The 27240-nt window shown below is 41.5% G+C and overlaps 1 protein-coding gene across 1 annotated transcript in view; it reads right to left on the bottom strand.

Annotated features, from left to right (window-relative positions):
• Positions 1–286: 286 nt before the first annotated feature.
• The window catches only part of Ccdc158 (coiled-coil domain containing 158), a 44672-nt gene continuing 17718 nt past the window's right edge, over positions 287–27240 (bottom strand). The window contains exons 9-24 of the mRNA XM_051198285.1: positions 26570–26689; positions 25828–26025; positions 25155–25637; positions 22958–23147; positions 20373–20525; positions 16802–16914; positions 14679–14837; positions 13348–13440; positions 12392–12517; positions 11368–11516; positions 9419–9478; positions 7138–7197; positions 6610–6677; positions 3502–3660; positions 1790–1897; positions 287–489 (exon numbers count right to left, since the gene is read on the bottom strand). Of these exons, the coding sequence (XP_051054242.1) occupies positions 413–489; positions 1790–1897; positions 3502–3660; positions 6610–6677; positions 7138–7197; positions 9419–9478; positions 11368–11516; positions 12392–12517; positions 13348–13440; positions 14679–14837; positions 16802–16914; positions 20373–20525; positions 22958–23147; positions 25155–25637; positions 25828–26025; positions 26570–26689 (2316 nt within the window). The 3' untranslated portion in view covers positions 287–412. The remainder of the gene's footprint in view (positions 490–1789; positions 1898–3501; positions 3661–6609; positions 6678–7137; positions 7198–9418; positions 9479–11367; positions 11517–12391; positions 12518–13347; positions 13441–14678; positions 14838–16801; positions 16915–20372; positions 20526–22957; positions 23148–25154; positions 25638–25827; positions 26026–26569; positions 26690–27240) is intronic.

The raw sequence follows: 27240 nt of genomic DNA, 5'->3' as shown, positions 1-27240 counted from the left end.
CATCAAAGAAGGCTACTGTTTGTCCAGCATGCTGGAATTTGTCCTTCTGTTCTTGGCACTGTATCCCTTAGACTGTATGAATATTCTTTTTTCTTCCTCAGAATTTGTTTAAGCTGGAAAAAATAGTTCTATTATCTCAGAACCAGTAAAATAATTTAAAACAATTACACTAACATGCTAGAATTAGCATAAATGAATATATTATAATATATAGATCCTCTCAAATCTAGCTGGCAGTGTTCCATGTTTTGCTGAGAGAGCATTTAAGAAGCTTATTTCAAAACAGTTTACAGGACAAGGCATCTTTTATTAAATTTTCACATAAAAAGAAAAAGTCCACAGGGCACTAATTATAAGTAACATCACAATTAATCAGGCGTGAGCCCTCTATAGAGAGCAGGCAAACGATGTGTCATTTTAGTAACATTTTTTCTTGGTCTTTCACTTTCTGAATCCTTTTCTCTTGATTTCTGATCATTGAAGACATTGCTGAAAATGTCAATAAAGCAAAGTTAGATTGGAAAGTCAGCTCCGGTTCTAAGCCCTCTCCCACTTGTCTTCAGGGATAAGCCTTTGTGTGCGGATCACACTGACTTTGAGCCCAGCAGTGTGTAACTTCTATGCAGTGCACATTTATGAAGGCTGCTATGATGAGCAAACTTATGGCCTCCATAAGCAGGATGACATGAAAGAAGCATACTGCAAGCACCTCCCTGGGGTAACAGGGAAGCCAAATGTCCTCCCATCTCTGGGGGGGGGGGGGCAAAGGTCATTAAAGACTTTGGGAGAATTCCTCGAAAATGTGTGTATGGTTTTGGGTTTTGGTTGTGTTAGGATTGAACCCACGGCCTTTCACATGTGAGGCAATGCCCTAACACCAAGTTGTATCTACAGCCCTGTACTTTAAATTCTGATAAACTCTGCCCAAACCTTCCAAAACTATTTGTATAGAACTTCAAGAGCCATCCTACCAGGCACTGCCTCTAGTCCAAGGCACTGTTTCTATTAAACAAACGCCACACATCTAATTAGATGATTCCAGGATGGCATAAGTAGGATGAACTCAGAAATATCAATCAAAGTGTGGGTATCAGGTGGACCAAAAAAACAAAACAAAAAAACCCTACATTCTTTTAAAAATGAGTAATATGGGCAGCACCAATTATACTTGGCAAGTTAAAAAAAAAAAAAAAAGACACAAAGTTGGGCAGGAGCGGGAAGAGGGGGTGGATCTGGTAGGGGAAGGAATATGATCAAAATAAAATTCTTGAACTAATTTTTTAAAAAGTGACTCAATAATCTTAAGAAAAAAAGTTTTCTTACTGTTCAGGGGGACCTGGATTTTATTCAACAGCAATGTGCTGTGACCTCTGTGTGTTAGAAGGATGTGGGCTTTAGCGATCAAGACCCAGTGCCATTGTTCACTGTGACATAGGACTAGCTGTGCTCTCATTATGACAATAACAGCTCACACACTCCCATGCTGTGAGGCCCCATGAAGAAAAGAGCAACCTTGAGTCCAGGGGCTGCACACAGGTGCCAGCTGGTTACTGAGTGCCTGCAGAGCCTATTATTATTACTAATATCCTTACATTTATTGTATAAATGTTCATTGGTAGAAAAATATTTGTGTGAGCCTGCATGTTGTATATATGTATATCTTTTTGTGATTCCTCCCATCACCCTGTACCCCCTAGTTCTGAAGACTGAACCCAGGGCTTTTCATAGCTAGGCAAGCCCTCTATCACTGAGCTAAATCCCCAGGCTCGGAGACCTTTCTTTCCTATACCTTGGTTCTTCAGCTGTAAATCTTCTACCAGGGTTTGCAAACTTTCCAGTCTGTTCTGAAGTTTTCGGCATGTTTTTCCTGTTGTTTCTAGTGACGGAGACTGTGAATCTATTAGAAAATTGCTTAGATGTGGTATTAAAAGTCTATTCAATATTTCTTTTAGAAATCTTCAAATTATGTGTTAAAGAAATGTTCCTAAGAAAACCTGAAAGCATTTTAAAATGAAAACAATTCCCATTTAAAATCAGCAAAACTGTCTTATTTGGTTTTGTTTCAAATCAAGTTGATTTACCATTATTCAACTATACCACTGTGCAGTGGTCAGTTTTCACAGCAAACCTAAGTAGTTCCTAACTGAGGCTTAGGGAGCAGGCTGTAATTCAGACACTGGCATACTTTCTGATGTCAGACTGTCACCTGAGTGGGGATGGTCTAGTGGTGGGAAAGGGTTGTATGGATGCTGGCATGGCACAGTGACCCTAAGATGTGGCAGTAGTAACTGAGGGGCCCAAAGGCATGAAGGCTGTCTTTAGGAAGTGTGTAAGTTCTGTCAATTTTTTTAAAACACTTGGTTAGCAAACGGAAGAGTTGAGTTTTTATCTTAGCCCTGGAGTATGATTAATTTTAAAAACATTTTTGCTGACTTTTAATTACCAAATACCCTTTTTTGTTGTTGTAATTACAGTATTAAAATAATTCTCTAAAAGGTTTTCAGTTTAAGAGTATGAGAAACAACATCTTGAACAGAAATAATCTATAACCTGATGCCTGATGAGAATCTGAAAGGGGGAAGGAAATGTCCTATCACTATGCGATGTTACAGATGTTGCCCTCCTCTAGTGATCCCGGATCAGTTAGTTGATTCTTTGCAATTACTTGTGGTTTGTCTGCCTCCTTTGAGGCAGTGTCTCACTATGTAGCCATGGATGGCTCAGGATTCACTATATAGACCCAGCCGACTTTGGAGACCTCCTCTCTGTGTCTCCTCAATGAGACAATAAAGAGCTCAGAAACAAAAGACAGGGTACAATGCACACAACAGAAACAATAAAGTGTACTCAAATGTGATTAGGTTCTGATTTTTGTACTTTTTTAGAATCTGGAAATATGTATGTCATAAAACATCAAAAGACTAAGAAATGTTTTGACAATGACACAACACCTTGTGTGGCTTGTGCCTTATCAATCAATGAGAATGATCCCACAGAATGCTGGACTGGTTGTGGTCACTGCTATATAGAATGAGAAACATTTCAAGTCCAGTTCAACACACTTATATGCAATTCAAAATTCTAAGGCACTTACTACAAATCAATTTTTCATTTATTTTATAAAACAAAAACTGAACTTAAAGTTGATGAGATTTTGTACAAGATTGTATAACAGACATCTGCACTTCAAGGGAGAGCCATGCTTTAACTAAGCAAGAATGGAAAGTCTCAGCACTGAGACACAATGTATTCTAAAATAAAATTAACAGAAAAAAAAAGTTCACTGTTCATGCCAGACAAGAGTAGAAATGCACTGATATGTAACATCTAAACTTTTAGTATCCTACTGCATGAGTGTGCACATACAATCATTGTCTAATTTAAAGACCACATACTCACAGCACCAACTGCAGGGCTGCATATGAGAGGAGTGTGCAGAATCTTGCAGTCCCTGATGTAGGCAATCAATCAATGTCATCAGCAATATCAGGCCATCCTTACCTTTTGTAGAGTCGGGTGAGTGAATGGGCTTGGTGGAGCGGTACTGTGATGTGGAGCCCACTGACTCCTCGGCAGAGCTAGTCAGAAGCGAGTGCACTGGAGACTTCTTAGGAGAAGAATTGAAGGAACGGGAGGCAGAGATCTTCACAGATGGACTTGCTAAGATTGTATAAGGACCAAGGTAAAAGACAGAATTAGCTAAATATAACATAGTGCACTTATAAAAAAAAGTCAAACTTTCACAAGTAAAATGAGTCCAATGACAGGGATGGGAGGACAACTACTTCGAACAGTTATGTCCTAAAAAGGGCTGAACCTTATGTGATGGCTTACTATTGTTAATTCACTGGACTGAGAGAGATACAGAAAACTGGTAGAGGACATTTCGGGTTGTCTGTGAGAGTTTCCAGAGAAAAGAGGCATTTATGTCAGCAAACTGGATGGGGGACCCCCTCTATGTGGGTGTGTCAGCAAGTTAAGTCCAGCTGGAACAAAAAGTGGTTCGGAAGCTCGTCTGTGGACCCGAGCTTAATTCTTCATGAGTGGGTTTGCTTTTGATACTGCTATTGCCTGAACACACCAGGTCCAGCATCTTCAACCTGACTTTCAAGCAAGACTTCAGGTCTCAGCCTGAAGCACTGCCCCCTCAAGATTCTTAGTAAAGCAACTGTTTTCCCCTGCTATATTAGCTTGCAGGTGGTCTTTGTCAAACTTCCCAGCCTCTGATCATGGAAGTTAATTACATGGAAGTTAGTTACATAAACATCTTATGGTTTTGTTCATCTGGAGAACCCTGGCATTAGGAATGAGAACATGCAGGACCCTGAGACCCAGGGTCAAATCAGATCCACTGATGATCTGATCAAACTGATCCATGACTGTCAACACCCTTAGCTGTCTACAAAAACAAACACAATAAATTCTGTCTAGAAGGCAACCTCAATCTGAGTCTCACTCCAGCTGTAAAATTTCTTAGGAAGTGTCACATGATAAAAACTAACTGGGTATGTAAGGAGAAAGATGACATGGAAGAAAACCAAGAGAAAAAATGTAAACAGTAGATCACTGGTATACAGGGAGACCAGACAAAGGAACTGTCAGCAGGGACTTCCATAGATTCAAACCAAGTGACTTCAAACAACAGATGTGTTCTACTCGAAGAAAGAAAATGGATAAGAACTGCTAAAACAAGCAAGCAAACAAAAGGCAAAAAAATATTACAGCTGCCTGTCAAGAGGGGAAAGGCATATTACATTAAATTTACAGCTGACTTCTTAGTAGACACAACAGAAACCCTAAGTGGGGGAAATTATTCATATTAAAAGAGGCAGGAGGATCTCTGAGTTCGAAGCCAGACGGGTGTACAGAGTGTGTTCCAGGATAGCCAAGGCTACAAAGAGAAACCCTGTATCAAAAAAACAAAACAATCAAAAAAAAAAAAAAAAAAAAAAAAAAAAGGTGAGCTGAACAAAATCCTGTCCTGGAATTCTATACTCAACAGTGCCTCAAAATGAGGATGAAATACATAATTTCAGGAACTGAGAAAATTTATCACCCTCAGGTATATACTAAAAGCACTAAGTAAAATTATATTACATATATATATTACTTATATATATTATACTAGTTATAAAGTACCAATATGGCAGCATATCAAAATAAGTATTAATTTACAGAAAAATACAAATAATCTGTCCTGAGCCAGGCATGGTAGAGCAGTCCTTTAATCTGAGTGCTCAGGAGGCCAAGGCAAGCAGATGCCTGTGAGTTTGAGGACAGCCAGGGGTACACAGAGAGACTCTGTCTCAAAACAAAACAAAACGAAAACAAAACCCTGTCCTGTGTGATTTTTTTTTCTTTTCTTCCTTTTTTTTTTTTTGTCAGCTTGACACAAGCTAGAGTCATCTGAAAGGAAGGAAGGAACCAGAGCTGAGAAAATGCCTCATCGGTGGGCAAGCCTATGGTGCATTTCCTTGATGGATGATTGATATGGGAGTGCCCAGCTAACAGTGGGTGCTATCACCCCTGGGCAGGTGGTGCTGCTTGAATAAGAAAGCAGGCAAGGCGAGCCATGGGGAGCAAGCCAGGAAGCAGCACTTTTCCATGGTCTTTGCTTCAGTTCCTGCCTCCAGCTTCCTGCCCTGACTTTCTTTGATGATGGACTGTGCTGGGAAGCTGTAAGCCAAACAAATCCTTTCTTCTCCAAGTTGCTTTTGGTAACCAAGTTTTATCACAGGAATAGAAAGCTAAGAAAATCAACTGTGTTTATATTTGTAATCAGTCTTTGTTAACAAAATTGTATGAAAGCTGGAAGGATATTGATATTCTAAGGTGTTCAGAATATGTGAGAAATAGTCATCTAAAAGGCAAGAGTGTTACTCGACTGTCCTGACTAATCATTAAGATAGCAATTTTAAAGGGCTGGAGAAATAGCTCAGTTGGTAAAATGCTTGTTGTGCAAACAAGAGTACCTCCATTTGAAGGCAGGGACCCATATAAAAAAAAAGTGCTAGCATAAGACTGAAATTTCAGCACTGGTGATGCAGAGGAAGGACATCCCTGGGGATTACTGAATGGCCAGCCTTGCCTAATTTGTGAGTTCCAACAAGCATTTATTCAAGAGCTGCTTTATGTCAGGAAGGCTCTAAATACCTGGGGTGCATCAGGTAGCCAAAGACTGCAGAGTTCTATTTCCCAGGCTGTGGCATGGCATACAGTAACACCACCAAGAAGAAAGTCACATGGTATATTAGAGGATGGGGTGTAACCCAGGTGGAAAAGGTAAGGGGAACTGGAAAGTGTGGGAAGGTTGGGATTTTTTTTGAGTAAGTTTTGAGAATTAAAGGTTGCTGGGAAAGCGACATTTGAACACAATTTCAAAGAGGATGAGGTGGTTAGCGATGTTTGTGACTCTGTAGGTGCAAAAGCCCCATCAAGAAGACAGAGAGACAGGTTCAACTAAGAGTTCAAGATGGGTAATACAGAATGACGGAACAGGAGGGTTGAAGGAAGTGAGACCAGAGTCAATGGGGCATTAAGCACTGCTGTGGTGGCTGTGGCTTTATTCTCTTGCAGTGAGAACCTCTGCTGATTTCACTGAAAACTCACCTGTAGATGTGAATGTGAAGCAACTGGACGGGTCTTCCAGGTCCCCTGCATGTAGCGCGACTGGCTCTCTGCAAACATAACAGCCGTGTGTGGTTAATTGTGCCAGCTTGACTGGACTAACAAACACCTAGGTGATCATCACAGTACTGTGCTGGGGCGGAGCATCTGTGATGTTTCCAGAGATGGTTCGATCACACCTGCTCTCAATGGATGGTGCTTGGGGAGGGCCACCAGCCTTGGGATGGCACCATCAATCACAAATTAAGAAAATGTTCCACAGACTTGCTTACAGCTGGATTTTATGGAGGCATTTTCTCAATTGAGGTTCCTTCTTCTCTGACTCTAGCCTGTATCAAGTTGACATAAAACTAGCCAGCACATTAAGATTTAAGTAGTTCAAGTGTGTAATCATTTTCATACTCTTAAAATATAAAGATGGTTTAGATAGCTCCATTTTTATAGATCATGTAAACAGAAAAGATTAAAGTAAGGCTTTTATAATTTAGGGGCAGGGAAATCATTTCTCACCTGCTAAGAGTTTCACTGGACTTGCTGCCTTCAGTGGACTCTCTTAAGGAGTTGTTACTTCTGTTACGAGAAATTATAGATACAATGTTATAAAGCTGGGCATAGTAACATAGGCCTTTAATCTCAGCACTCAGAAGGCAGAGGCAGGCTGATTTGTGAATTCCAGGCCAGCCTGGTTTACATAGTGAATTCCAGGACAGTCAAGCCTGTCTTGAAAAAACAAAACAAAACAAATAAAATAACAAAGATAGAATGTTATTCTTTTATCAACATAATAAAAGTCTGTGAGAGAAATAGTTTATTCTTTAGTGGAGATAGGCATTGGAAATTGAACCCAGGGCTATGTACAAGAATAAGCTGCACCCTAAACTCAATTCATTCTCAAACCGGTAGCTAGATTTATGATAAAAACACACTTTCATGTGAGCACTAATTTGGGGCAGTTACAAACTCAAAAGGTTGAGGTTAAAGCTTCAGCTTTTCTGGGTGGAGAAAATGTAAAGTCAAAAGGAAGACAGCTCTGAGGTGCTAAGAAAGAAGAGCCAAGCCCAACAACCTGAATATAATCCCTAGAGCCTGTATGGTGGAAGGGAGAGATGGACTCCTGCAAGTTTGTCTTGTGGCATTTGTGCATGCGTACACCACAAATAAGTCTATGTAGGGAAAGTCTTTTAAAAGAGGGGAGTGAACCATTGAGAACTGACAGTAATCAGCTGGGGACTAAAGACAGCTTAGTACAATGCTCTAGGTTTGGTCCCCATTACCATGTAAATCGGGAACGTGGCCCAGGCCTGCAATCCTAGCAATCAAGTGGTGGAGGCAGAAGGACCAGGAGTTCAAGGTCACCCATTCCTGCTTGTACATGAGATCCTACCTCAAGATTCAAAAATAGATAGATAGATAGATAGGTAGATAGATAGATAGATAGATAGATAGATAGATAGAAGAGGAATAATCTGGTTAGACAGCAGGACAGGCTGTGTCTTAGGGTTTTGACTGCGACTAAACACCACGACCAAAAGCAACCTGAGGGAAAGTGTTTCTTTTTCACATCACAGTCATCATTGGAGAAAGTCAGGGTAGGAAACCAAGCAGAGGCCATGGAGGAATCCTGCTTACTGACTTGCTCCTCATGGCTGCTCGGCCTGCTTTCTTAAACAACTCAGGACCACTGATGTAGGGATGGCACTACTCCCTGTGGGTTGAGCCCTCCCGCATCAATTGTTCCTCTTCCTCTAGACAGGCTTACCCACAGGCCAGTTTTATGGTGGCATTTTCTCAGTTGTAGTTTCTCTTCTCAAACAATTCTAGCTTGTATCAGGTTGGCTTAGACCTAGTTTGCACAAACTCTCTGGTGAAAGCCAAAGACTTTTCAATGCCAGGCTGAGGGACTAGTGTTTGTTGTAGCAGGCATTGATGAGAGAAACAATGAGTTCTGCATATTCTCTAATAAGGATTGTTATTGGAAATTTTTTTTCTTTTTTGCTAACATTCTCAGGAATTGTCCTCTTTAGTATAGAAGGCTGTAGGTTTTCTTCATGCTATTTTTTTATGATTTCATTTAGAATTCAGATATTCAATTACTGATGGATATGCTGTTATAACTTCCTTCCGGACCATCCTTTAGAGTTATGAAAACCACTGTAAATATGTGTAAATGTACAGAAAGTCCCGTGGTGTGGCATATCACACAAACAGTTCCCATGGCTATACATCAGTGCTTTTGTCTGGATGCTTAGTATCCTCCTAACTCCCATGAGTTAAGGTTTTGTCCCCAGCATGGAAGGCAGTGGAGCCTTCAGGAGGTGTGCCCTTGTGGGCAGTTCTTAGGCCACTGTGGGTGGGACATCCAAGGGAACTGTGGCCCTGGTCCTCTTCTCTTTTGTTTCTCAGCAGTGAGGTGAGTAGTCCTGCCTCAATTTTCTTGCTATTTGCCATAGGATACCCCCAATAGAGTCCCAAAGCTTTGGGTGTGCCTGGCTGGGTTAGACCTTCAGGATGTGTTGGACTTCAACTTCTGCTCTTGTAAGTTATCTCAGGCACTTTGATATAGTGACAGAAAGCTGAGGACTACAGTCAGCAAGGCTTAAAACAACCAAAAGAGGGAAGAAAGAAGAAAAGGCTTTCAGCTGGTTTCCAGACCCTTCAAGTCCGTTCAAAGTTAACATGTAACAGCTTTCCCTCTCTGAAGACACATCAAGTGCCATGGAAACTATTCAAACCAACTCCTTGATTACCAGTCCTTAGACAACATTCTTGGATGTGAATCCCATCAACTCACCTGTGGCAAAGCTCTGATCTCAGGCTTGATTCCGTGATGCAGTCTCTCACCCTGTCATCTCTGTGGACAGACAAACTCAGTTAGCTACAGACACATGCACTTCTGCAGTCTTGATCTGTTAGAAATAATTGCTCACACTAAATTTTTCTTTAAGTTACCACTGTATTTTAGGCAATATTTACCAGGAGCCAGCCAGTTCTGGATTCAGCTCAGATAACACTTTCTTCCAGGAATTTGTTTGGGGTTTTTAATTTGTTGTTAACAGGTTGGAGCTGTGTAGCCCTGGCTGGCCTGGAACTCACTACATCATCAGGCTGGTCTCAAACTTGCAGGAATACTCCTGTGTCTGTGTCACAAGCACTAGGATCCCAGGCATGCACCACTACAAGGACTTTCTTCCATGCATTCTTCAGCATTGAGCAGAAGTTAGATGTTAGTGACAAGGCCATTTGTAGGGTCATAGGAAATTAACCCAAATCCTCACCAAATCCATTTGTTTGATACAGTCCTGATACATCAAGTCCACTGGGGACTGCAGTGATGAAAATGGACTGGGGAAGCCATGGTAACCAGGCAGACTCTACAGTATAGAGCCACTGTGCTCAGAACAGAGCTCCTGCTTCTTCTGGTTTTGTCTCTTAGTTTTATAAGAGGTAGGTCAGGCAGATGAAATTCATTCATGTGTTAAATGACCTAACAATACTGACCTGGCTTAGATGACCATTAGAGTTACAATAAAACTGAAAGTGCTCTGGCTGTCGTGGCAGTGCATGCTTGCTTATAATCCACACTGGATGCTGAGGCAGGAGGATCAAGAGTTCAAATCCAGTCTGATTCCATTTCAAAAAAAAAAAAAAAAGCTCGGCATGGTAGTGCATACCTTTAATATTAGCCTTCTGTGAGGCAGGCAGATAACTGTGAGTTTGAGGTTAGCCTGCCTGGCTTGCACAGGGAGTTCCAGGACAGCCAGGGCTACACAGTGACACTGTCTCATCCCCCTGCCCCCTAGAAAACAAAGTGTTCTGCAAGCCCAAGAATTCTTTGGTGGACTATCCAACAGAACATTTCTGGCTTTTGTGGCTGAGGTAATGCAGTGTCATGATAGGTAATCAATATATTACTAATGATTTACTGTTATTATTAACAATTAGATAAATCCAGCTAATGTTGGCACTTGGGTTAAATATACATCTCAAAACATCTTCAGGAACTAGAGATGAGTTATATATTTCTTCAGAAAAATTTACTTTCAGACCTTTGCCATATAAACATTAGTATTACAAAATAAGATTAAAAACAACACAGATACCACATTACATGCTTTAATAAAAGTTAATCTAAATGATAATATGAGAGATTTGAAAAGTACACAGGAGTCTCACTGACCTCTGTAGATATGGTCAGGAGGGGCTGGTGAGCTCATCTGTTTTGATGAGACATCTTATTGATTTGTTATAAGCCGTTGCCATGAATATCCAGAGACCTAGGCTTTGCTTTTCCTATTAGCTTATCCCTTGTGTGTGTGTAGCCCACAGTGCTATACAGTTCTAGCTTCGCAATGGACTATGTGCTGCACACATATCAGCCTTTGGGGATTTGTTTTTCTCACTTGTCATGTGGGATAAACAAACTTTGTCCCACCTTGTCACAGCTGGTGATGCAATACTCGGTATGACTATGGACGTGCAATCTCTTGGGAATCATAAATCACTACAAATTAACACTGACTAACACTGTGTACTCTTTCTGGACTGAATGTGTCCATTTGCCCTTGAGGGATGGCTTCTTTGCTTAACCTCTCTACCTTTTGCTTTTTCAGGTAACTTTACATTCTCTTCAAAGTTGTTTAACCCTTGACTATCCAGACAGAGACATGTGAAGAACAGTGCTGACAAGCTCCTGAGAGGAGCTTTGGCATTGGGAGCATGCAGTCTCACATGGTCACCTACAATGCTCCGAGGGATGGTGTCCTTCCATCCTCCTCCGTCTTGCTCAGAGGCATGGCCGGCTCCTCATTGATCACACTTCTCAACTCTTGCAGAAGCTGCTTCAGGTCCCTAGTAGGGTCTTCCTTCAGTGTGTTGGTTTTCATAGAGTGCTGATTAAAACAATGCACAAAGACTTAATTTTTCATGTTTGTACATTATATTCTCTTACAGAATTAATTGAGCTGCCAAACAGAAGTTATGGGATAGCAGAATAAACAGTGGCTTATTTTGCAGTGCACATGTCCATTTTAGTTGCTGGTCATTTAGACAGCACCTAACTTTTATTTACACAGTGCTTTCAATGGTTCTGATAATCCTGTTGCCATTTTAAATACAGGACTCTCAAAAACACGACTACTATAACTGAATAAGTCTTTCTTGTCTTTCTGTTTGTTATAGGTTAGAGCTGGATTCTGATTATAAGAAATTTGTATGACTTTAGAGAAAGCCTGAATTTACATTGTCTGTGTTTTTTCTTGTGTTTTGAAAGTATAAAAAATTAAGCTAAAAATTTTACCAAGTTACTAACATTTTAACTAGAGGGACTAAACGTGTTTTAGCATTAATAAAATATTAACAATAGTTAATTAGGAAATGACATAAAGCCAATAGTTTTTGTCTTGGTGAAGTATTAAATACACTGCTAGGCTGCACTTAGCATGTGATATGCCATTTATTTACCATCGTATATGAAACATGCTTGTGCTGGGGTAACTGAAGAACTGAATAAAATGCATTTAAATAATTTAATTCTTTTTGTTATCATTAATCCCAATGACAATTTTATTGTCTTTTGCAAGAAAATAACAGCAAAAAAGATATTTTTTTTTCACATGGACTCCATTGGATTCCTAGGAAATTGTATAAATCTAAAATCTAGTCATTGAAAATGCTAGCTATAAACATTAATAAATGACTTTTTCCCAACTTGGGTCACTCCCATATTGTGTCATTCATTTTATGGGTTACATGACTGGTTACTGACATGAGACAGGAAGCTGGCCGTAGACTGGGAGGATGGGACATTGGAATGAGACCGAGTTACAGATGCCGGCTGCAGAAGACGAGGTTTCATGGAAGGGTTAGAGGTGTAGCCAGGGCCCTGCAGCTCCTACAAGCAATGCAGATGTGAACAAGATAATGCTTACTGCAGCTACAAAGAAGTGTGACATCAAAACAGCCGTTTGACTTCACAGGCGAAACCTATTACTAAAATGTTAAAATACCGAGCAACTTAAAATATACTTCTAAAAATATACACATTTTAGTATAAAAGCACTTTTTAAAGAAACATACTTTGTCATGTAAATTATTGCACAAACAGGCCCAACATTGATCATTTGGGTCTTTGGCTCACCTGACACCTATGTGTGGAAAACTCTTTCCTCAGGTATTCCCAAGGCAGGCACGCGTGGAACATTGTTTCACTTACTTATTGTCAACTAAGACTAAAATGTGCTGTTTTGATGTTATCCTAAATGAGAAGTATGTGTATAGTGTGCAGCAATGCTTCTACAGACTATAAATGTAGCAGATGATGTGGAAAGTATATCAAATGAATATGCAGGGACTTGGGAAGCTGGCTCCGATGGTAGAGGGCTTGTGCAAGCATAGGGACTTCTACCCCAGTACTGGGAATAAGCCAAGTAGGTGGTGTAAGACTGTAATCTCAGTGCTGGGTGGTGGAGAGAATGGCTCCTGGGGCCTTGATGGCCAGCTAGCCTAACCTTGTGAGTTCCAGATTCAGTGAGAGACCCTATGGAGAAGTGACTGAGGAAGAAACCTAACATTGATTCTCTGGCCTCCACAGTGCTCACTTAAAAACACACAAGTATGTACACACACACACACACACAAACACGTACACAAGGAAAAGATCAAAGCACATCAAGCATAGGCATTGCTTCTACTTAAATTATATATGATGAAAACTACCCTTACTTTTACATCCAAAGTGTGCTGAAGTTTTAGACGCACAGACTCTTGTTCTTGGCGCTGTATTATATCTTGGCATTCTGCAAACTGCAAAGATGCCTACAATCAAGCAACCATAAGTGGTTTATCCTCCATTCTGGTATGCACTTTTATTTCATTAACCTGCAGTTTCCAGCTCTTCAACGAAAACCACTATCCACCCTGGCATACTGTATTCTAATGATCCGTTTATCTGTTGCCTTTAGCCATGTGACCTATCTTATCAGTGTATCCTCAGCAAACACACAATCATTAGTACAAGTGGATGAACAAAGGATGGAATTAGCAAAAAACCTCATCAAAGCATAAAATTCATATGCTGGTCTCAGAGGTGCAGGCCTATAATCCAAGGACACAGTAGGTAAAAACAGAAAGATGAGTAGTCCAATGCTACCCTGGGCTACATAACAAGTTTGGGGGCTTATCCAAAAATCCAAAACTATGACTGAAAAAAAAAAAAAACAAAGCTGGCATCATCAGATACAAATTATTTTATTTAACACAAAGGTGTGGTTTCTTAGGAGTTATGATTGGTTTTGATTGATGCAGCTTTAGGTTTCAGGGTTTCTAAGTAACAGGGAGACAGTTTTACCCTGTGTAACAAATGATAAACACCGTCGGCCCTTCTCCTTTTGGCTGTTTTCAACCCCAGCTGTCCAGACACAACAAGGTGTCAGATATTAGCACTATCATTTTATTAACACTTAAGAGACTGTATAAAATCTAGATTAGTTTTGATGGTAGGCAAGGTGCTCATGGAGGCATGTTTACTTTGGTTACTAAGGATATCAAGGACATGTTTTAGCTACTGCTCCTGTGACTTGTATTAGCATGAAAATGGTTATTTTCCTGGGAAGAAAGATATGCTATTATGAAATGAGTCTAAAATGTCCCTCAAATGGCATGGAAGCTTTAGGAGGTGGCCCAGTTGACAGAAAGGCCTCTAAAGACAGGACGGGACTTTCTTGAAGGGCTTCACACTCAGCTCACTGGTCAGCCAGGATGTAAGGTACAGCTGCCATACTTCCCACTGGGGGGGGGGGAAGAGACACTGAAAGAAACACGAAATCATGAATGACCTCCACTGCTTCTGCTAGTTTAGAGACAGCCACACAGAGGCACTGACTACATATGCCACGGCTGTGAGTTTTAGATCCAGTCTCCTTGTAAGTGACAGCTTGCTTCGGTGCTGTAACATCAGGCTGTCATGCAAGCTGGCAGCACAACACTTCTGCTGAGAACTACCCTATCCAGCTGTTATCCAGGCGCTAACCCTCATCCACTCAGTCAATAACTACCTTGTCAAGAGCAACTTCCATGTTAGCAACTTTCTCCTTCAAGCGGCGTTCCTGAGATCGCAGCACTTCTAGCTCTCCGGCCATCTTGTTTTTTTCTGTTGCTACGGTACTCAACTCCTGGCTGAGTTTACTCTTCTCTTCCTTCAAAAAATGTTTCTCCTAAAATTACAGCAAGGAAAGTAGCAGGAATAATTGCTGGTATAAACTTGATAAGTGCTGAAGCCTAAAACATCCATCAAAGGACTCTAGAGTTAGATATATTTTCATCTCCCCTAGTATTACTTAGATTCCATAGGTCTTTGATGACATCTACAAAGTATAAAGCAGCCTTGTAGCATTAAAAAATGATATTTTGTGCTGGGCAGTGGTGGTGCACACCTTCAATCCCAGCACTCGGGAGGCAAAGGCAGGCGGATTCTGAGTTTGAGACCAGCCTGATCTACAGAGCTAGTTCCAGGACAGCCTTCAAAGCCACAGAGAAACCCTGTCTCGAAAAATAAATAAATAAATAAAATGTGATGCAGCATGATTGAATGAATAATGGCATACTAAATTTTACTGAAATTTACTTTGAGTAATAAGATATTTAAGGAAGGTGCATTTATTTGAAAGTCTTATGGGTTTCAATTGTGCTTCATTGTTGAGTGGGCTGACATCAGGCAGTAACTTCACAAAAGCCCTGACCAATCAAAATAAGCACTACTTTAGAGTCCCAAGAGGAAATAATGAGAAAGAGAAAAAGACTATATTCTGGAAAAAAGAAAAGGAGGGAAGAAAAATGGAAAAGAAGAGAGAAATGGAGCTCATTGTGTGATAACTAATAATAAATATAGATAATTAGTTTAGTTACACTGATTACTTTTATGCTATTTAAAATTTTTAATGACATTGTTATTTTATGGACATTGTGCTTTGCCTGAATGTGTGTCTGTGTGAGGGTATTAGACCCATGAAACTGGAGCTACAGACAGTTGTGAGCTGCCATGTGGGTGCTGGGAATTGAACCCAGATCCCCTGGAAGAGCAGGCAGTGCTTTTAACCAGTGAGCCATCTCTCCAACCCCTATACCATTTCTTTTGTATGTTCATTATGGTCAGATTTGTTACAAATGTAAAATATAAATTTGTGTCAAACTGACATCAGAGGACATCCAAACAATGCAAATTTCATGTTGCCATTGAACATTTTTTATTCAATAATTGTGAAAACTCCACCTGACTAACTAGAGCTGTGCAGGAACACACAAAAAGCCCACACACACGTTCTTAAAACATATGTATCAGCTACCTCTGCTTACCCTAGATTATGAGCCACATTTGGCCTTTCACCCTCACAAAAATGTGCAGTTTCATGAGCATTATCTGTCTGTCCGTCCGTCCGTCCGTCCGTCCGTCCGTCCGTCCATCCATCCATCTATCCATCTATCTATCTATGTTCTCATTTTCTTACCGAGGGACTAAAACAGGGCCTTGCACTTGCTGGATAAGCAGGCCAGTGTTCTCTCTCTGAGCTAAATCCCCAGTTACTTTGGTCTTGAATAACTTCATATATGTAACTCTGTGTTACTATTCTGTGTGGTTCTCTAGACCTCACTGTTCTTTAAGTCTGGTAGTATTTATTGCACAATTCTTTAATTAGAACAGTATTGGTTATATTTTTTAATGACTATTTCCTGCCTCTATCAGGAATGTCCCTTTGACCATTCCTGCACTTGTTGTTAGCTATTCTTTAAGATCACTCACTCTACAGAGCCTGGAGGTGGCTCAGTGGTTTAGAGCATTTGTTGCTCTTGCAGAGGACCTAGGCTTGGTTCCTAGCATCCACGCAGTGGCTCATGACCATCCATAACTCCATTTCCAGGGCATTTGGTACTGATATCTAACTTCTGCACACACAGCACACAGGTGCTGCACATACATACATATGTGCAACAAAATAGTCATAAATTTTTTTTCAAAAAATTACATTTTAATTTAAAATTCCTTTACTAATGTTCCTTTTGGAAACTTACCCTCACTCTCCCAATCAGAAATCTCTCCCACTATACTTCCTGTGCTGTGCCCTCTTCTGCCCTATAGTGTGTTGCCAAGCAACTGTGCCGATTTCTCAGGACAAAGACTCACCTTATTGGCACTTGTCACAGCCTCTTCTAAAAACTGCACCTTGCTCTGCAGGGCATCTATCTGACCCCTCTTGGCTGTGATTTGCTTCTGCATGCCCATTGCCACCTTCATAGCTGCAGGAAAGATGCAAGCTGTACACTTTGAGAAGCTACTGTGAGTTATGGCAGGATGACAAGTGAGAGTCACAGAGGTCCCCAGGAAGTGTCAAATAAATTACTATGGAACAGAGGTTCTAGGATTATATAATCATTGCAGCAAATCCCCAGAGATTCTGAACTAGGAAAATCTATGTGGTGATGTGCTCTGGTTTCTTTGCTATTGCAGTGAATTTCACTGAATACTATTAGTTACATGTTTTCATTGGTAGTAATAACACTGAACACAATTACATACATATAGGAAACACACATATAAACAGTCATATACGTTTGACAAAGATTATTTTTTTCAGAAACCTATGTTTAAAATATTATTTAAGCATCTACTATTAACAAACTTTTGATTCCAGGGATATCACAAACCAGAGTTGTCATGTGCTAGAATGCATGGAAATGGCTGTTTAAGCAGAGAGTGCTTTACTTTTTAAAGATTTATTTCTTGAATTTTCATGTATGAGTTTTTTTATGCCTGCATTTATATATGTGTACCACATGTATGCGTAGTGCCTGTGGAGGCCAGAAGAAGGTGTCAGATCCTCAGGAACTGGAGTCATACATCACTGTGAGCCACCTAAGTGGGAGCTGAGAATCAAACCCTGGTCCTCTGCAAGAGCAACAAGTGCTCTAAACTACTGAGCCATCTCTCCAGCCCAGATGAGAATGTCCGGCAGAACCCTCAGGATGCAGTAAGCTATTGAAAAGATATGGGAAGGCTGTCTATTCACAGAATTTTAAAGTCAGAAGACCTTATCTTTTATTTAAAAGTTAGTTGAGGGAAAAGGTTCGAAACTAATATTGCTCTGAGTCAGGCCTGGTGATAAATTAGGGGTTAAAAAGGAAAAGGAAAACATACTATTTGTTGAAAAGAAAACATCAGAAAAATAGTGATATTTTTCATTAACAACATACAGTTCTTGCCAGGTGTGGTTGGGCACTCCTTTAATCCCAGCACTCTGGAGGCAGGTGGCGCTCTGTGAGATGGAGGCCAGCCTGATCTACATAGCAAATCCCAGGCTACCCAGGGCTACACAGTAAGACCTTGTCTTAAAAAAAAGTTTTCATAATAATCTGCCAAAAATCAAGGTCTATAACCCAGGAGTAGTGCACTGATTTTTTGAAAATTTCTTACATTTACACAATGATTGTCTTAATCAAATCCATTCAGAATCCTCTCCTGCGAGCTTACAGGAATGGGCTCCTACCACATCCTTCCCTCACCCTCAGACAGGGTCTTGCTTATCCCGGTCTGGCCTTGAATCTGTTATGCAGACAAAGATGACCTTGATCTTCTTATTCCCTGTTTCTGCCTCCTCAGTACTGGTAATTTAGGGGTCTGCCATCAGGCCGAACTTACTTGGTGTTGGGGATTTGAACCTATGACTTCATGCATACTGGGTAAACACTACCGAATGCGCCATATGGAATATATGAAACCAACTGATTAACTGATTTATTGGTATATCAAAAACTGATACCATTTGCTTGACAATTTGAAGGATTCTGGTCTGATTAAGTAGATTATGGTTGGTTTTCAAAGGTAATCTCATTTTTTTCATTTTAATCTGACCTTAAAAACAAATATTTGAGTGCAATTACAAAGTTTACCTATGCAATTAGTAATTATAACCCACTGGGATGGCTGGGGTGAGAGAACAGGCCCTGAAGGGCCTTCAGTGTCCTTTCCAATGCCATTCACTTAGCATTAATCAGCAAAAGCACAACTGCCAAGAGCCACAAGAACAACAGGGCACTTTAGAACTGTGGGTCCTCCGTGCACAGGGCAGCATAGTCCCTGTGCCACTCTGATTTGGGGGCTATGTACTGCCAGAGTCAGAAGTGGTGGCACAGATTTGTAATCCCAGATAGGAAAAGCAGGGGTTGAAGTTATCTCAGCTATATAGCAAGTTGAGGCTAACCTGGGTGACCAGAGTCCCTGTCTTAAAAAAAAAAAGAAAACAGAAAAACAAAGCAAACAAACAAACAAACAAACAACAACAAAATAACCACAAAAGGAATCTGTGCTGTTGCTCAAGCATAAATGAATCTTCTAACTAAAAACCAAAACAAAAACTCTCCAACAAGGGGCCAACAAGATGGCTCAGTGAGTAAAGGTGATTGCTACTAAGACTGACAACCTGAACTTGATTCTTGGACCCACATGGCAGAAGGAGAGAGCCAACTCCAGAAAGTTGTCCTCTGACCTCCACATGTATACACACACACACACATATATTTAAAATTTTTTTAATTAATGAAGTGGGGGCTAGGAGATGGCATAGTTGGTAAGGTCCTTGCTGTGGAAGAATGGGGACCTAATTTTGACCCCGGCACCTGCAGCAAAACTGGGCATGGAACACTAGTATGTAATCCTGTGCTCTCTGGCCCGATTATCTACAAAATCAGGAGTTCCAGGTGCAGTGATTGAGAAAGACCTGTCTCAAAAATTAAAGTGGAAAATAATGAAAGACAACACCTGATGTCGACCTCTGATGTCTAAACACATGTATACATGCAAACACATGTGAAAACAGTTACAAGAAAGGAAAACAGACTAAATTTGAGAAAGGATTTCTCTGTGTGTCCCTGGCTGCCCTGGAACTCTCTTTGTAGATCAGGCTGGTCTTGAACTGAGCGATCTGCCTGCTTCGATCTCCCAAGTGCTGGGATTAAAGGCCACCACTGCCTGGCTAAAGACTAATTCTTATAGCCAGCTATTACAGCTATACCCCAAATGGCAAGATAATGTAAGAGGACCAGCTCCTCTCATTTTGATGAGTGGACAGTTCACACTCACACATCACATGCATGGACAGTTCACACTCACACATCACATGCATGGACAGTTCACACTCACACATCACATGCATGTACAGTTCACACTCACACATCACATGAATGGACAATTCACTCTCACACGACACGTGCATGGTCAGTAAGACCAGCAAGTCAAAAGGTAACAAGTATGATAATGACCCCTCATCTAGAAGTTACATTACCAAATCCCATCTCATTTTTATCAGAGAAGAAATCAAGAGCTGCCAATTAGCCATTGATCTACAGTTTATATAGACAATCTGCATGAAAAAAATAGGAAGCTGACTGAAAAATATCAGGGGCTTACATTTCTATCCTTAAAAATAAGGCAAGACCATGAGATTTTTCAGAAATTACTGAAATAGCCATAAATAAAGGAAAAGACTGCTATGCTTTCAGATGCTAGGGACTAAAGCACAGGGCAATTTCTCCTAAAGCACAGTAGAAACGCAGCTTCATAACACCTGTCACTAATGCCTGTGGGTATGTCTCTCATCAGCTGGCCCGTGAAGAGGTGGTAGACAGTATGTCCAGGCTGGTGTCCTGATAAATGGAGACAAGGGAATGAGAGACAGGGAAGTGAAACAGAGCATACATACCATGGCCGTCCGACCCTTCCATGGCCTTTAGTGTGCTCCTTGTCTGCTCCAGCTCAGACTGCGCAGACTTTAATTGCATCTTTAGCTTGTTTGTGGTGGTTTCCATTTCTTCACTTTTGTTTCGGAAATTCCTTTTCAAGACTTCATAGTCCTCTATATAACATAATTAGCAATATTTGTAATTAATCATAGCATCTTCGAGGCTGGAAGAGAACTAATTTGATACAGACATGAGGTGTGCACACACACACACTGTAAGGATCTGCTGCACTTTCTTTTACCTGCCTTCATTCAAAGCTTCTCCCAGCCTTCATAACTAGCTCACATTTCTCCTGCCTTTGTGCCAAGAGTATTTGATCACACTGTGAAACCTGAGACTGACTCTGTTAATAAAACTGAGCTTGGGTCAGGGAGCGGAGCCATCAACTAGTTGACAGGAATTAGCCATAGAGAGTACAGAAGAGACAGGAAGATGGATAGAGAGACACACAGGAAGTAGGGAGGGACTTGGAGTTTCATGGTCTTGGGACAGGTGGAGAGATGCTCTCTTGTTGGGTCTCTGGCCAGAAAGGATGATGGGTATCAAAGAACTTTCATATGGAGTTTGTTTTTAATGTGGCAAAGACAGCTACTGGGCAAGAAACCATTTGATGTGACTGCTGACAGTATGCTGTCCAAATTGGACAAGCGGGACACAAAGGAAGTTGATCGCCAAACTCTGCCAAGACAAGGTACATTAGTTGGGATTAAAGCCCTGTGCCACGTGGCCAGCTTTATGTCTTTTTCATGACTCCAATCTTCATGGCACCACAGATGACTTAAGGCTCCTGTGCCTTTTCAAACTTTATTTTTCAATTGACTTCCAAGTGTGTCACCTCCCTCCCTCCCTTAGGTACTACATACTGAACCCAAGGCCTTGCCCATACAGGCAAGTACTTCACCACCAAGTTACACCCTTATGTATCCATTTATCTATTTATTTACTATCTATCTAGTAACTATCAAAGAGCCTGGCACACACATAGTCCAAGTTCTATCATAAATGAAGGAAGAGGCTCACTAGACCCCACTCATAACTGAGGAACAACTGGCAGTTGATATCTGCTGAAGGAAGACTGTGTTTTTTGTGCTGGGGTGTGTTCTTAGTCTGTTGCCCATGCATCAGTATATGGCCTAAACTCATGCATATTTAATCAATACTAATTGAACTCAGTGGATTATTAAAAAATAATAGTGAGAGGACATGATGTTGGGAGGGAAATGGAAGAGGGTTCCAAAAAGAGCAGAAGGAGGACAGTGAGGGGTGGATATGATCAAAATATATTATATACTGTATGAAAGTCACAAAGAATAAATACACTTAAAAATACTTGGCATAAGGTATGTGGTGGTGGCGCACACCTTTAATCCCAGCACTTGGGATGCAGAAGCAAGTGGATCTCTGTGAGTTTGAGTCCAGCCTGGTCTACAGAGCAAATTACAGGATAGGCTCCAAAGCTACAGAGAAATCTTGTCTCGAAACAATAACAACAAAAAAATACTTGGCATAAACTCATCCACCACATATTTTATTTACCTATGTACACATGATAGAGATTTTGAGAGGGTAAGACAAGCTCTCATGTAGTCAGGCTGGTCTCAAGCTCACTAGATTGCCAAAAATAACCAGGAACTCCTGATTCTTCATGTCTCTACCTCCCAAGTGCTGGGATTATAAACATGCATCACACTTGGCTATGATACAGATTTACATGCAAAAGTTCAATTCCACATACTAACTGTTGCCTCACACTGACTACCTCTGCCTCCCATGTTGCTCCCAAGCTGCCTCTTCCCTTGTTCCCTCCTTATTTGTTGCTATTATTGTTTCCCAATCCCCAAAGTAAAAATCCCCTAGAAGAAATGTTCCAGTCACTGAGTTCTACTGATGTAACCTCCCAAAGTATTCTTTGTTTTGTGTGTGGGGTGGGGGATGTGGAGGCGTCTGTGGTTTTTTTGTTCATCTTGAGAGAGGGTCTCATTATATAACTCTAGGCTGTCCTGGAACTCAGTGTAGACAAAGCTGGTCTTGAACTCACAGAGATCCACCACCTCTTCCTCCTGAGTGCTGAAATTAAAGGCATGCACTACCAACTACCATATGGGCCCAAAGCAGTCTTAAGTCTTTGGCCTTCTTCTTGCTGCCCTGGCTCTGTTCATGTCCTCCTTATACAGATTTCTCCTTTCAGTAGTTTTTCATAGTTCTTTTTATACATGTCATTTTATTAAACTTTTAATCAAGTAATTTGACTCAAAGGATACAAGAATCCCATTTCCATACAAGCAAAACTGTACAGACAACATGATTTCTGCTGAACACCTCAGGAGGTCTGGAGTCTGGATGCTTCATCTTACTCTTGGAGAGTAAAGGTAATGGTTAGTAAAATCAAGACACAGAAACTCTTCATGAAGGCCTGTGAGATGTGCACATGGCTGGGGCAGCATGGCTATCTGTTTGTCATGTGACATCAGATACTCTTCTTTGTCACTACGAGGGTGCCCATGTGGACTTTACAGCTCTTACTGGATAAACTGAAATGACATACCTGAGAGACTGTTTAATTCTGTCCTACTAGTCTTCACTTCATTCAAGAGCTGATCTCGCTCTTGTCTGATGTCCTTCACCGCTCGGAGCCGCTCGGAGCCTGCATTCACCAACTTCACCTTTTCCAGTTCTAGATCACTCACTCTGGCTTCAAGCTCCCGGATCTTTGCATCTTTTTTATCTTTTAAAATCTGTTCATGACAAATACAAAGTATAGCAAAAAGAGTAAAAGAATATGTATGTGTATTTTTAAAAAGCCCCTGTATCATTACAATTCTATCTATTTTTAATTTTTTTCAGTGCTTTTAAGGATACTTATGTAGTTTTTCTTTGATAAAATGCCCATGAGAAGCGGCTTAGGGCTATGTGGAGTGGTATTTTGGTTCGTGGTTTTTGAGAATATATCATGACAGGAAGGCATGGTAGTTGGAACATCTCAGTCCACAGTGGCTGAAACATGCAGTGTGGCTTCCTCACATCTCGACAGATCACAGAGCAGAGAGCTAAGGCCAGAATCAAGGGGTTTTTACCTCCAAGACCCACCTCCAGCCACCCATTTTAGCTAAGTCCCAAAGGTTTTACAGCCATCCAAAACGTCGCTACCAACCGGGGCATGAGCATTCCAACCATGGGCCCATGAAGACATCCCAGATTCAGACCCTTACAGCTGGCCAAAGGAGCAAGCAATGGGACAAAGCCTGAAATGACCTTCAAATACAGGAGCCTTTGGGGACACTTTAATTCACTCACAGTACAACACTGAATCTGGATTTTAACATAAGACACCAATGAAAGTGGTAAGGAGAGAAGAAAGGAATAGTTTGCCATTTTTTCAGACTCAGGTGTCTATACCCAGGATCATTTATCATAACCTGGAATTATTCCTATTCTCCATTCACACTACAGTGGGTACTTTTTCATATGTTGGGGACTCACAGAGAGACAGGACTAAGTGAGCCTGCACAAGAGGTCTCTATCTTAGACTTCTCTTGCCTTACCCAAGTCCCAATCCTGAATACCTCCCATGTGACAAGAGAGACAGGGAACAACTGTGTGTGACACACCAAGAAAGAGACAAACTATGGAAAGGGAAGGAGATGTGAGGGAGGGTGTGGGTGTGGGGGAGGGGTGAATGTGAGGGGTGGGTATGAGAGAGGGGGTGGGTGTGAGGGAGAGGGATGTGGGGGAGGCCGTTACTTGAGATGAGCTGGAGTATAGAGAAGTGTTAACACAGCAGGCCTGCTCCTGTCTGTCAGGTCTGCTCACAAGACTGGTCCTTGGCTGGTATTTAGGGTCTCTGAAGCCTTAGGAGGTGGAGCCTACTTGATGGAAATAGATCACTAAGACCTGCCTTTGAAGGTCATACCCAGTCTACTCTACTTGCCCATCTACATAGTGAGTTCCAGATCAGTCATAGTTACATAGTGAGACACCCTCTCCAAATTAAAAAAAAAGAAAAAAGATTTAGCATTCCGTGATTCATGCTTGGAATCCCAGCATTTGACAGAATGATCATTGCAAGCCTGAGGCCAGGTTGAGCCTCCATAATGGGTTTCATGTGATCTGGCTTCCAAAAAAAGGAGGAGGAGGAGGAAGAAACCATAAAAACATGGGGCAAAAACACAAAGATGAATAAGGTGTGTGCTTTGCTTTATGAAGTCACACATGCAGTTAGGAGACTCAATATTTAAACATTCAGTGCAGCAGAGAAGTGACAGGTACACAGTTGAGCGGTTAACAGAACTAGGAAACTAATATTTACACAGGACAGACTGTCTTTCTTTGATGTATATTTGAGGCCAAATATATGTATTTTTTGGCCTCATAACAGCCCAATAAAGTTGTTGTGTTTTTGTTTGCTTGTGTTTTTGTTTTCATAGACACGCACTAAGAGTAAGTGAACAGTCCAGTGTTATGTAGCCCTCACACTATGGGCTCAGGGAACATTTCAGAGAGGGTTCCTTGCTATTTTCCTTTTGTGCCCATGATCCTGAACCATTTTGGAGACACACATTCCTTTTAGAGAGTTGCAGCAGGGATCTGTTCTCCAAAACTTACAATAGCAACTCAGATGCTTCCTATTCTAGGGGCCCCATAAACATCAAGAATAATTTCAGCTCTTCTCAATATAGTATTAGGTTATTGTTGCTTGGAGAACAGAAAACGTGGGAGCTAACCCACCCAAGCCCCATTCAGACCTTAAACTCCTGCAGTTCCAGCTTCCGGTCATTAATCTCTTTCTCTAGCTGAGCCTTTTCCACCTGCATGGCACCGGCGGTCCGGCCGTGCTGGCCAACCAGCTGCGTCATGTTCTCAATCTGCTGCCGCAAGATCTCAATGACCTTGTCCTTCTCCGCCATCTGGAGTTTGAGCGCCTCACACTCTGTCTGCACATTTCTGAGGTGGTCCCCCTCGTTTTTCAGGTGCTGAAGCTCCTGCAACTTCAAGTCCACCCGTGAGCGAAGCTTAGTGATCTCTGCATTGGTAGCCTCGATGGCTCGCTCCTTCTCCTGGAGGGAAGCTGTCAGGTCGGACACTGTCCTCTCAGAGCTCTCAAGGGTCATCTTCTTGGCTGTCAACTCTTCCACGACCTTGCGCAGCATCTCCTTGGTGGACTCGAGCTGTGCAGTGAGGGACGACACTTTCTCCAGGCTCTCGTTCTTCCCCTGAATGGCTGCCATCTGCACAAAAACCAAGTTTCCTAACTGGAGTTGTGGCTGAAGGAGGGGATGGGCAAGTTAACTCAAAGCATGAAACCCTGAACTGGAGAGTCCACACAGCCTAATATAAATCATTTGGCTGTCGGCACATTAGGACACAAAGGACATTTCCCCCCACGGAAGAGGCCACCTGGCTTGCACGCTCTCTCACCTGCCGCTCCATCTGGCCTTGACACTCGCTCTTCATGGCCTTGAGCAGGGCCTCCAGCCGTTGCACCTCCATATTCCTGTCATCCAACTCCCTCCGCAAGTGGTCGATGGTGATGCTGTTACCAGTGTCTCGGTCCCACAGACGCTTGTTCTGTTCCTTCTCCAGACTCAGCTCTTTCTCCCTCTTGTGGAGATCTGCCTAAAAGAAGTGAGGAGTGCTTTTTCTCCCATCCGTTGTCATACAAGTCAAAATAAATCCTCCTATTTGCCTTACACAGTCTTCAGTTGTGTGATTTGAGACGCCTTTGGTTATGGAAAACAAATGTTTTTCAACAGCTAGACTAAAAATGGTTATTTCCTAGAAAGGTACCCTGATATTTTGTTTAAACATCTTGGTTTAGAAGTGGCACCTCCCACCTGAATCTCTGCACATGGAAAGTGTATAACTTGTGTTTTGAATGTTGTTTTGCTTCAAAATGAACAAACCACAACTTGAATTTAGTAGATGGCAGTTCTAATTGAAAGACTATGGCTACTTGAAGACCTTATCTAACTTGTAACAGCCACACCTAAAGAAAAAGACCCAGATATCTTATACAAACTACTTGAAGTATGTAGAATGATATCCCACATGTATGCACACTATTCTGTAAAATCTGTAATTATATAATATAAACTGGCTTGTGGAATGTGCTGAACATCTCCCCCGATCCCAACTCTCATACTCTAGAGCAGGAGCTCACCAACAGCTTTTGGAGTTGGTCATCCAGATTTCCTGACTCTTGACTGAACTGGTCCCGCTCTGTGCGCGCTTCAGTAAGCTCTGAATTGGCAAGGACTAGCTGCTTCTCCAGCTCTTCTATCTGGAAGAAAAGCCCAAGTCAAACAAATTCAGCCCAGGTCAGTGTGCCAGAATACAAAGCCTGTGAGAGCAGACAATGAGCAGTAGAGGCAAAGTTAACAGGTTATATGTCTGCAGTTTTCTAACCTTAACATCTCCGTAGGGTTTAGCAGGAGTATCAGTCACTGTGGAGCCCTCCCTCAATACTGCTGCTTCTGTAACAGCACACTGTGCTTTGTGCTTTTCTCAGTTATCTTCTGGAGAGATACATTCTATAATTAAGGGAATCTTTTGGTGGCATAAGCAATGCACTGTAGACCCCAAATGAACTTCACAATACTGAGAAGAGCTAGCTTGTTTTAGAATATCATTCTCAGCTGGGCATAGCAAAGCACACCTTTAATCCCAGCATCAGGAGGCAGAGGCAGGTGGATCTGTGAGCCTGAGGCCAGCCAGCCTGATCTAAATAGGAGTTCTAGGACAGTCAAGGCTATACAATGAGACCATGTCTTGAAAAATCCAAACATCCCCCAAATCAAAGCCTCAATAAGATACTGAATACAAAGAATGAGT

The sequence above is a fragment of the Phodopus roborovskii genome, unplaced genomic scaffold (genome assembly GCF_943737965.1).
Source record: "Phodopus roborovskii unplaced genomic scaffold, PHOROB, whole genome shotgun sequence".
NCBI classification, from domain to species: Eukaryota; Metazoa; Chordata; class Mammalia; order Rodentia; family Cricetidae; genus Phodopus; species Phodopus roborovskii.
This window is presented reverse-complemented; position numbering and strand designations above follow the sequence as displayed.